This window comes from Sorex araneus, chromosome 2 (assembly GCF_027595985.1).
Source record: "Sorex araneus isolate mSorAra2 chromosome 2, mSorAra2.pri, whole genome shotgun sequence".
In the NCBI taxonomy this organism is placed as follows: Eukaryota; Metazoa; Chordata; class Mammalia; order Eulipotyphla; family Soricidae; genus Sorex; species Sorex araneus.
In genome coordinates, this window is record NC_073303.1 from 332,529,134 (window position 1) to 332,541,503 (window position 12,370).

Below are 12,370 nucleotides of genomic sequence, written 5' to 3' on the forward strand. Positions count from 1 at the left end.
AAAGAAAAAAAAATTAATATTCTCATGGGCTGGGGTGATACAGCACAAAGGGTAGGGTGTTTGCCTTGCACGTGGCCGACCTGGGTTCGATTCCTCCACCCCTCTTGGAGAGCCCGGCAAGCTACCGAGTATCTTGCCCACATGGCAGAACCTGGCAAGCTACCAGTGGAGTTTCAATATGCCAAATACAGTAACAACAAGTCTCACAATGGAGATGTTACTGGTGCCTGCTGGAGCAAATCGATGAGCAACAAGATTACAATGATAAGGTGATACAGAATATTCTCATACACATGAGACTGGGACAGTGTTAATGATAAAACTTCCTTATATTTTGTTTTACAAAGAGAAAACACTTGTTTTTCACAAGTTATCTCAGATATTTCCATAATAATTTAAATTTATTAGCCTTTGATTTCCTCCACAATGAAATACTAATGTCTAAAAGACTATTTACAAGTATTTAACATGGAGCAGCGATAGCACAGAGGGTAAGGCGTTGGCCTTGCAGGCAGCCGACCCAGGTTTGATTCCTTTGCCCCTCTCGGAGAGCCCCGCAAGCTACCAAGAGCATCCCGCCCGCACAGCAGAGCCTGATAAGCTACCCGTAGCATATTCGATGTCAAAAACAGTAACAACAAGTCTCACCATGGAGACATTACTGGTGCCTGCTCGAGCAAATTGATGAACAATGCGACAACAGTGCTACAGTGTTCTGAATGGGACATGAGAGAGAACAATATAACAGCCCGATATTATCAAACATTTCTTTTATAATTATATTAGGACTATAGCCATGTAGTATTTGTTTTGTTTCGGGTGTTCAGAGCTTACCCTGGCTCTGTATTCAAGAATCACTCGGGACCATATGGGGTGAGGGAGTCCCAGGACCATATGGGGTGAGGAGATTGAATCTGGAGCAGCCACATGCTAAGGCAAGTGACCTACTCTCTACTATAGTTCCAATTCTCCCATACAGTATTTGTTTATTCTAATCAGATTACTGCAGTCCAGTGAATGATGGAAGCCATAATGAAAATCACTGAACCATATTGTATTAGTTTATATTATGTTTTTTCTTATAAATACATGTAATAAATATACTATCTTTGTGACAAAGTTTAATTATAAATTAGGCATAGTAAGAGATTAATAAAAACTAATAATGAAAGATTAAAATGATATACTATAATAAAGGTTAGTGAAAGCAATTTCTCCCTCTCACTCTTTCTCAAAATACAATAGTATATTTTTAGAATGTGACTGACCAAAAGTATCAAGCTACGAAAAAAACAAAACTCAAGATAAAGGGCGACAACAATATACATATATTAGCAAAGAAGGTTCAAGAGACTATTAACAACTATTTAAAAATATTCACTATAATATGTGAAAAAAATAGCTTACTGTCTCGAAGTGTTTCCCAAGCCCACTGATCATTTTTGAAGAAGAGATGTCGTTTGATTTCTTCTACACCATTTCGCCCTAATCTTACTTCTCTGTGTAAGAGGGAAGAAAAAAAAATTGGTTATTATTTTAACCTATACAGTTTTATTGCAGACAGAAACTAAATCTATGTAGGTAAATACAATCTGTCACTGAACCTAGCAAGTATCACACCAATGACTATCTTTAGATAGAAATAGGAAATAAAATATTTTTTAGAGCTCTGTACTGTTTACTTAGCATATACCATATATAACTAAATCTCTTTCCAATTTAATGAAGGTAGAATAGACAAAATTTAAGTTCTCTGGAATTAAAGATCTTATAATTTGATACATGCATACACTAATAAGTACATGTAACACTTGACATATTTATCTTCCAATTTTTTGAGTGTGTAATGACAGGGATCAAGCCCAGGTCAACTACATACAAGCAAATGTTCTACCACTGAGCCAAAATCCCAACTTACATATTTATCTTTAAATAAAGGGGGAGTAGGAGGAACTGGAGAGATAGCACAGTTTGCCTTGCATGCAGCCAATCCAGATTATAGCCCTGCATTCCATATGGTCCCCCAAACAGTCAGAAATAATTTCTGAGTATAGACACAGGAATAACCCCTGAGCACCGTTGGTGTGGCCCAAAAGGAACAAAAAAAAAACACCCCACCATAATAACAGAAATATGGGGTCAAAGTGATAGTATGGCCAGTAGGGTGCTTGCCTTATATGTGGCCAACCTGGGTTCAACACCTGGCACCTCATATGGCCCCCTGAGCCTGTCAGGAGTGACCCTTGAGTGCAGAGCCAGCAGATTAGTGCCAGAGTCTGTGACGCTCACACTATGTGTTACTAAACTTATCAAACTCAGGGTCTTGTTTGTCTCCTTTACTGTCAGTGCTATGATTCATTCTCTCTCTCTCTCTCTCTCTCTAACTGAATTGTGTGTGTGTGCCCCGTTTTTATTCTTCTTTCTTTGTTATAAACATCTAAGCTCTGCTTTACACTAAGGCTCAATGATACAACGCAATCTTACATGACATCAACTATAAAAAACATGTTTTCAATTAAACTACGTGTCACTGATTGCAAAATACCCTCAATTTCAACAATGCTAACGGTGTTTCTAAAAAAGCTCAGACTCCGGGCTGGAGCAATAGCACAGCGAGTAGGGCATTTGCCTTGCACACGGCCGACCCGGGTTCAAATCCCAGCATCTCAGATGGTTTCCTGAGCACCGCCAAGAGTAATTCCTGAGTGCATGAGCCAGGAGTAACCCCTGTACATCACCAGGTGTGACCCAAAAACAAAATAAAACAAAAAAGCTCAGACTCAAGAATGCACAGGGGCTTAAAGCATCTACTTCAAATGCATACATATATATATGGTCATGACTTCAAACCCCTTGTGTACTGAGCATGCTCTTGGCAGCTCTGCTATTTGCAATCCTTGGCATTTCAAGCAATTCTGAGCTGCACCACAGCTGAAAAAATGTATAACAGTCAGGAAGTGCAATCTCTGGGGCACACATGGGTAAGGAACAGTGAAGTCCCCACAACCATACCTTGTGTGTTGCAACTAAGAGTGTGATCCCTGGTAACCATATGTGCAGGCACAGAATTAAGAGTGTAAACTTCAAAGCGTGCTGCTGATAAACAGGCAAGAACCACAACCTATGTACAACACCCAATAAGTACCACAGTTAAAAAAATGTGCAACCTCTGTGATTGCAACAAGTAGGTAGAAGGGAATAAAAATAAATTGCTAACTTTGTTAGAAAATTGAAAGAAAGTTCAGACACACAAACAAAAAATACTCTTATTTTTATACTTAGTAACTAAGTTATAAATTTAATAATTAAATTTGAAAATCATCTGATTTACCCACTACATATTATACCAATATTTTAGGAAGAGCTGAGGAAATAGCTCAGTGTTAGATGCAAGAGACCTAGGTTTGATCCCCAGCATTGCATGGTCCCTGCACACTCTGGGGTGTGGCCCCCAAACAGAAAAAAAACACTTTTATGTGTTCAGCTAATGTTTTAAGGTAAATGAGCTGAGAAAAGTCATCCTAACAAAACCATAGAATTATATTGTTTCACTGTCATGAATGGTTTTATGAAAGGCAATATTATTATTGCCAACATTCAAATACTGAAAATCAGACACAGACCTTAAAAATCTAAGCAGGGTTGGAGAGTTATAGCACCTGCCTACCATGAAGCTATGACTGACACTAGTTCAAATCCAAGCACTGCATTTGGCCCCTCAATACTGCCAGGCATGATCCCTGAGCACAGAGCCAGGTCTGGACCAAAACCAAAACCGAAAAAGAAAAGGCAGGGGAGGCAGGGAGAAATCTGAGCAGCAAAATGAAGACTTTCTTTGACTGGTGAAAAGATTGATGATAAGATTATATATTTACCTGTCAGTAAGGAAAGCACAAATAAGATTTTTTGCTTCTTTTGAAATGTCATTATCATCAGGAAATGTAAGTGAGTTTTTATGATTCATAATCTTACTGTAAGTTCCGACCAGAGAATCAGCATAAAAGGGTGTATCACCTAAATGGAGACAGGGAAAACACAGTAGCAGTTTAAAAATCAGTTTCAAAGATAAAGAATTAATGTTCTTTAAAGATTATTAAATATGAATTTAACAAAATTATACTTTATAAAAGACTAATACCATCACAAAGTTGCTCTATGCCTTTAGTTTCTAAAACACACATATACAGACACATACACACAAAACACCTACTTCCTACAAACAAAACCAATACTTATACTCTATTAGAAGAAGCCAAGGAGTAAGTTGGCAGCCTATGGTATAGGTACATAAAATTCTCCTTTACTTACCTACAAGCATTTCATATAGAAATACCCCAACTGACCACCAGTCACATTCTCTTCCATAATAACCATCACCACCTTGAGATTTTAATACTTCAGGGGAAATATAGTCAGGAGTTCCAACTGCTGTATCACATCGTACCATACCTTCCTAAAGAATGAAAAGACAAATTTTGGATTAGGATACAAAGTCTCCACTTTTTAAAATAATTTTTCTTGGTACAACCCATAAAACTCAAAATATCGTAAAATATTTCATCTGGCTATAAAATATAATAAAATCTAAATCAAACTTGACAAAAACAAATAGCTCAATATCTCTGCCTCTGTCTCACCCACATATACACACATATTATATCCACTCTATCCACAATCATGTTATGGATATGATAGTGATTTTTGTAATTTTCACTATTATTATCCAAGTATTTTCTCAATCCATATATACACATATAAAATATTATTTAATTATGTATGTATTATGGATATGTAAATAATTTTAATTTTACTATATTTCTAGAAGCATTGTCACCATGCACTATTCCCATTTTCTCAATCTAACAAAACCATCTTCATTGCAGAGAACAAGTATATAAGCCATGCAAATAGATTAAAGTGCTAATAACTAATCTGATAAAATAGAATGATTACTTTAAAAATTAAAATTGCCTTCTCCTTGCCCCAAGGAAAACTGGGGACACTGGTGATGGGAAATGTACACCAGTTGAAGGGATGAATACTGTATGACTGAAATCCAATCATGAATAACCTTGTAACTGTGTATCTCACAGTGATTATATGAATAATAATAAAAAAATTTAATTGCCATTCAATTTAACTGTCATTAATTCCCATTTTTAACTGTCATTAATTGTCATTAATTGCCATTTCTTTAACTGTCAGAAACCTTGAAGAGACTATACAGAACCTGACTGTACTAGTAAGAGTGTTGAACCAGAAAGTACATAAATGGAAAATGGCTTGAGAGTGCTAAGCACAATGAGTATTTACCTAAAATGCATTTTGTTTTGTTGTGTTTTGGGGCCATATCTGGAGATGGCTCTGTGCTTACGGATCATTTCTGATAGGGCTTGGTGGAACATATGGGGTGTGAGGGATTGACCTCAAGTGAACAAGCATCGTATAGGCTGTACTATTGCTCCAACCCCACCGAAAATACATTTTTACTTATTTATTCAATTGAATCACTGTGAGCAACACTTAAAAGCTTTCATGTTTGAGTTTCAGTCATACAATGACCGAACACCCATCCCTCCAACCAGTGTACATTTTCCACCACCAATGTCCCCAGTATCCCTCCTACCATCGCCACCCGACCCCTTGCCTCTATGGCAGACAATTTCCTTCTTACTCTCTCTCTACTTTGGGGCATTATAGTTTGCAATATAGAGAGGCCATCATATTTGGTCTTTTATCTACTTTCAGCACACATCTCTCATCCCGAGAGATTTTGACTTAGTGATCTCTTCTCTATTCCAGCTGCCTTCTCCCCCAGCTCATGAGGTTGGCTTCCAACCATGAAGCAATCTTCCTGGTCCTGTCTCTACTGTCCTTGGGCATTAGTCTCATATTATGATATTTACATTCCACAAATGAGTGCAGGCATTCTATGTCTGTTCCTCTCTTTCTGACTCATTTCACTTAGCATGATACTCTCCATGACCATCCACTTATAAGCAAATTTCATGACTTCATCTTTCCTAACAGCTGCATAGTATTCCATTGTGTAGATGTACCAAAGTTTCTATACAGCTGTCTGTTCTCAGGCACTCGGGTTCAAAAATGCATTTTAATGCTCTATCCAAGACAAAAGCTACAGACTTGTCACTTATTTCAATTGGTATAAACGCAATAGAATTATGTTACATCAAAAGATCTCGGGGCTGGAGCAATAGCACAGCGGGTAGGGCGTTTGCCTTGCACTCGGCCGACCCGGGTTCGATTCCCAGGATCCCGAATGGTCCCCCGAGCACCGCCAGGAGTAATTCCTGAGTGCATGAGCCAGGAGTGACCCCTGTGCATTGCCGGGTGTGACCCAAAAAAAAAAAAGAAAAAGAAAGAAAGATCTCATGTAACGTTTCTCTCTAACCAATAAATTTTCTTTTAAAATAATAAATACAGGGCTGGAGTGATAGCACAGCAGGTAGGGCGGGTAGGGCGTTTGCCTTGCACGTGGCTGACCCGGGTTCAACTCCCAGCATCTCATATGGTCCCCTGAGCACTGCCAGGGTGATTCCTGAGTGCAGAGCCAGGAGTAACCCTTGTGCACCGCCAGATGTGACCCAAAAATAAATAAATAAATAAATAATAAAAGATGTTTAAAAAATTAATTAAATAAAATAATAAATACAGATTCCTGGTTATTGTTCTGTGATGTTCTAAACAACAAATTAAGAAAAAGCAGCTGACTTGCTCCTTATCTATGCAAATACCACTTATAATGTGAATACTAAGAATGGATGCCTTAGGTCTTACTCTCAAAGTAACAAGATCTTTTACATGTTAAAAGAAAACTAAGTAAAACATCAAAAGTGACACATAAAATGAAATAGAATTTTTAGAGAATCTAATTTTAGCACTAGCATTATTAATATTCAGTGATTCTTATGCTAACTCTATTTCTAATACTGTAAATTACAGAGATGCTCTAAAGAACTAGTAAGTGTAAATTCAATTTACCCTAAACAAGGGAAAAAATAAATCCCTACACATTACTACTAAAACATTAAGGCCACAGCAATTATTTAAACAAATAAAACAATGCACATCAATTCTGTGCAAGACGAGACACAGTGAATTATTACGGTACTTTCTAGAAAGCATCCATCCTAATTTAGAAAAATTAAAATCTAATTATTTAACCTTATTCATCTTCATACAAGTACCAAAATCTGCTAGCTTCAAATGTCCAGACTTATCCAGCAGCATGTTATCAGGTTTCACATCTCTAAGGAAGGAAAACAAAAATAGTAACATACTTCTGAAACAGATAAGACACCAATAAAAGTTAGATGAAGCAGTTATTTAAAGCCATGCATCCTCACTCAATCCAGATAAGGCCACCTTTGATCTATATATGCTCCTCATATGCTTTCTATCTACATCTATTAATCATCACTATGAAAACTCTTCCATATGCTAAAGCCTCAGGGAAAACAGTCCTATAACACTCCCTTTCCTTTATTTTTTGGCCACACCTAGGATGCTGGCAAGCTACCGAGAGTTTACTGCTCACACAGGGGAGTGCCTGGCAAGCTCCCCTTGGCGTATTCATATGCCAAATACAGTAACAATGATGGGTCTCATTCCCCTGACCCTGTAGAGCCTGCTAAAATCTCAGGGCTAAGATGGAGACATTACATGAATGGAGCAAATAGATCAACGGGATTGACAGTGACAATGACAGTGACCTAGGATGCTCAGGGCCTACTCCAGACACTGCTTTAGAGATCACTCCTGGTAGGGCTAGAGGACCTATGGGGTTCGAATAATTGAATGGAGGTCACCCAGAAAGAAAGCAACACAAATTTCCTTCAGGCTATAATCTGTCCAGCCTCTCCCTTTCGTTTTCAGCAGTCTGACTGCTTCAGGGAAAAGAAAGTCATTTGAGAGAATAACCACAAAACAACAACAACAAATACAACTTAAACATACAAGACAGAAAATGCAGGAATACACCCAAGACTGAGCTGAGTTACTACCATCTTTGTGTCCCAGTAAATATACACTGGATTCAAATGAAGCTATTCTACAAACACATATGATTTATATATAATTATATATGTATGTGTTATATATTATAGATACATATTCTATAGTACATCTTTAATGTTTACTAAATAGATAATATATATTTATAATATGTAATATATTTAAATATAGTTTATATATTTAATAAGTATTAAATGTATGTAATTTATATATGACTTACTAATTAATAAGAAAAATGTTTATTTAAAATTTACACATAAGAAGAAATCAAAAGCAAATTATTTTGTACATAAAAATGTCTAACACTCTGGTACATATTTTTAGATACATAATCAAGATTAAAGGATGTTAAAGAACACACTGATATCATCATTAAATTGAAATGTTAAAACTTTTGAAGGTTTTAAGTTCTGAAACATCACTCATGTTATATGGAAGGAGACAATTCTGGATTTAAGTGGGAAATGCTAGGTCAAGTAAAGCTTAGTATTTTTCAGTTTCTCTCATTAACAAATAAAGTTTAAAACATTCAAATTTTTACCTATGAATAAAGCCCATGGAATGAATCGCATCCAATGCAAGAACGACTTCTGCAGTATAGAACCGCGCCCATTTTTCAGGGACATCATAGTTACTCATTAAGTTTACAAGATCACCACCAGGCATGTATTCCATTACCATGTAAAGATAACGATCATCTTGGAATGCATAAAAAAGCTGTAAAATGCAAACAAATACAAAGTGAAATTAAGAAAGATGGTTTAAGAATGTATAAAAATACTAACAATTAACATAATTATAATAATCAAATTGCTGCAATCTTAAGTATTCAAAAAAGCAAAACAAAACAAAAAACCCCCAAGTATCAGATCTTAGCACATATAAAGAATCTAGTAACTGAGTATCTTTAAAGAGTTTGAGGATGATTTTTCACCCCTCTATCAATACAAACAATTTTTAAGCTGAAAAAAATTTCGCAGTAATTTCAAGAAAGACTGTCTTGAACAAAAATATATTGTAATTACAATTCAATTCGCATAGTGCTGGGTTTACTGGAAAATTTATATCGACTCCACAAGTCTCAAGAAGTTTAATAAATGAGTCTCAGTCGCTCCTTATCTGTGTAAGGAAGCAATGCATCAGTGCCTCAGCAACTATAATCCCTTCAAAAAGAAAGGGACATGTTTGACTTTCACGTTGACTTTCCTGTCAGGCAGTTAGCAACTAGTTAAGATTTAATAATAGACATAAAGTAATATATAAACTAGAGGAATACTTTGTAGAGATGAAATGTCCTTCAGAACTTTTAAAAAAAAAAAAACCAGTACAACAGATGCTCAATAAATGATAAGTCAGTTGGCGGGGGAGCAATAAAAGCCAATAAAGCAGCAGGAAGAATGCAGTGACTAAAAGAAAAGAAGAAGAGTAAAGTCCATTGAGACAAACCCAGCAGAATAACAAGTACAGACATATTATGTGAGTAGGGTTAAAGTCAGAAGAAAAGCAAATTTATGAATGGACATTTTAAGTAAAAGTGAGATCAGAACTAAAGAAAAACAAGTTCTAAAAAGATGATAGCTAAATTTTCCATTTATGCCTTAATATATACATGCTTCTATTTTTCAAGTGTATGAGACACACACACACACACACACACACACACACACACACACACACACGTAGATTGATAGATAGTTCAGGTAGAGCAGAGGCACAAAGTCCTGAGTTTGATCCCTGATAACACGTGCACCCATCATCACTGCCCACATGTGGCTTTCACAAAAATAATGACACCTTCCCTAGGGATGGCTTCCACATAAAAAACACCTCCCCCAACCCCCTAAAAAAAGGGAGAAAAAGACAAAAGGCAATCTAACCCAAAATTTACATTTATGAGCAAGTAAACTAGGGCCTAGAGAAGTAAATACTTTGGCCATAGTTCCACAGATAGTCAAAACTAGACTAAAATCTGCAACTACTCACTTATAGTATACTTTTCTCTTTACTGAAACCCTACAGCTAATAAACACAATATAATTTGAAATTCTAGCTAACTCATTTTTCCTTAACATCTCCCAATCCTCTCCACAACTTGAATGGAACAAATAAACAGATAAACGAGTCTCATATTTTTAAAAAAATTAATTTCAGTATAAAAAGTATCTATGGTATAAAAATATAACTTTCCCTAAATCAAAGCAGATTAATTGTCCTAATACTTAAAATCTTCAGAAGCCTATTTTGATTTGAGTGTATTTTTCTCCTAGAGATGAATCAATAAAATCTAATTTCATTATTTTAGAAAGGTAAGACCATTTTCTAATTACCTACTATTCTCTTTTACTATTCAAATAAACCAACTTTCTTACATTTTAGCTACTAAGTAGGCTAGCAACAATATCAACAATAGCAAAACCATACCTGAACGACCCAAGGACTGTTAGCAAAGGCCATGATGTCCCTTTCTTCCCAGAAAAAAGCAGAATCTGATCTCTTAATCATTTCAAATTTACTTAGAAGTTTCATGGCATATACCTTCCTGGTAGATTTATGCCTTACCTTTAAAATGGAAAACATACAATAATGAACATTTTATGAATAGTTAAAGCTGAGCATTTCCCTGAACAATTACATCTTTTAAAGATCTTATTAAATAATTTTTACATTATTGACCTAGTTATTTGTATTTTATTCCCTCCTACTTAACTATCCCATCTGGGTAATGTCAAGGCTTTATTTACCAAAGGTAAGAAAGCAGAGAGTCTTTTGCCCGCACACCTGGCTGTCTTCCCCAGGGCCCCTCAGAGGGGATGGGCTCCTGCTTCCCTGCCACCCCGAGCAGAGTTCCTGGTGGCCGAAGACCACCGGAACCTAGCTACAGCCATGCTGGAGGGCCCTCTCCACACATTCGGACAGGCCTCATGCATGAAGGTACCGGCAGAGGAACCCAGGTGTGTGTAATCCCATCAACGGCCAACATCCAGAGAGAGACTTAAAAGCAAGCTCCAAGAAGATATCTTTAGCTTACTTCTCCCTCTGGGAGAAACTGGCAAACTTCTGAGAGTTTCCTGCCCACATGGGACAGCCCTGCAAGCTTCCCATGGTGTATTCATATGCAAAATCCAGTAACAAGCTGGATCTCATTCCCCTGACCCTAAAGAGCCCCCAGTGCAACATCTTTAGGAGGGCCAAGTCGAGATAGACTTCTAAGATCTCAGGGAAAGGACGAAATGAGATGTTACTGAGCCCGCCCGAGAAATCGGTGATTAACGGGATTTCGTTATTCGTGAAGAAATATTAGGGAAACATACTTTATTCTTTATATTATAGCCATTTTCCCCTTCTTCATTTTGCTTTGTATGCTGACTTCTATTTATAAAACTTACTACTCCAAAGCAGTTTAGATAATCTATCATTAAGAGTAAAGATTTCTCATTTGATATTTGAGGACTTTAAGTGACAGTGACTGAACCCAGGTCCTCATGCATTCAAGGCACATACTTTACTGTTGAGCCACATCTCCTACTTGTTTAATGTTTAAAATCTTTACCTATGGGTGTTTGGGGAAAATACTTCACAGCACTACTATATTTGACCATATACTTTTCCACAGAAGAAATTTTTTTCCCCCCACAAAAAGTCCTGCTGTTGCTGGAGCGATAGCACAGCGGGTAAGGCCTTGCACGTGGCCAACCCAGGTTCGATTCCTCCATCCCTCTCGGAAAGCCCGGCAAGCTATGAGAGTATTCTGCTCACACAGCAGAGGTTGGCAAGCTACCCATGGCATAGTCAATATGCCAAAAACAGTAACAACAAGTCTCACAATGGAGACGTTACTGGTGCCTGCTCAAGCAAACCAATGAACAATGGCAACGACAGTGCTACAGTGCTACATACTTTTCCACACCAAAATAAGAACATCAAGGGCAATTTAAAGCAACAGTTTTATACAAACTATATTTCTCCAACAATTATGTTAAACTTAAAAGATTCTTTTGATATTACTAAATAACCTACCAACTGGACTTCTCCAAATGCACCTCTACCAATCACCTTCACTACTTCATAATCTTCAGCTTTCATGCGCAAATCTCTAATTTTATTTATTGTGTCTTTATCTGTAAGAAAAGAAAAAAATGTAATTTGAAATCTCTGAAGCATAGAGTGCTTGTTTTATATGTGAGTTTTAAAGGAATTCAACAAAAATCAGTAGGACTAAATATATAATAGCACATGCAAAGTTATAAGATAGAGAAATGGTCAACATGTGAAGAATTATTTAAAATTCTGGGCTGACTTCATTCCCAGTTTTAGTTTTCTTTGACGTATAGTTAAT

General features: G+C 36.7%; 1 protein-coding gene across 3 annotated transcripts in view; it reads right to left on the reverse strand.

The window, feature by feature from the left end:
- The window catches only part of ROCK1 (Rho associated coiled-coil containing protein kinase 1), a 127,536-nt gene that overhangs the window by 74,136 nt on the left and 41,030 nt on the right, over positions 1–12,370 (reverse strand). For all 3 annotated transcript variants that reach the window (XR_008628511.1, XM_055126285.1, XM_004606010.2), the window contains exons 3-9: positions 12,052–12,152; positions 10,456–10,593; positions 8,576–8,751; positions 7,186–7,270; positions 4,309–4,453; positions 3,876–4,014; positions 1,408–1,499 (exon numbers count right to left, since the gene is read on the reverse strand). Coding sequence is in view for 2 of the 3 variants with exons in the window: in XM_055126285.1 (XP_054982260.1) it covers positions 1,408–1,499; positions 3,876–4,014; positions 4,309–4,453; positions 7,186–7,270; positions 8,576–8,751; positions 10,456–10,593; positions 12,052–12,152 (876 nt within the window). In the remaining variant the exon portion in view is untranslated. The remainder of the gene's footprint in view (positions 1–1,407; positions 1,500–3,875; positions 4,015–4,308; positions 4,454–7,185; positions 7,271–8,575; positions 8,752–10,455; positions 10,594–12,051; positions 12,153–12,370) is intronic.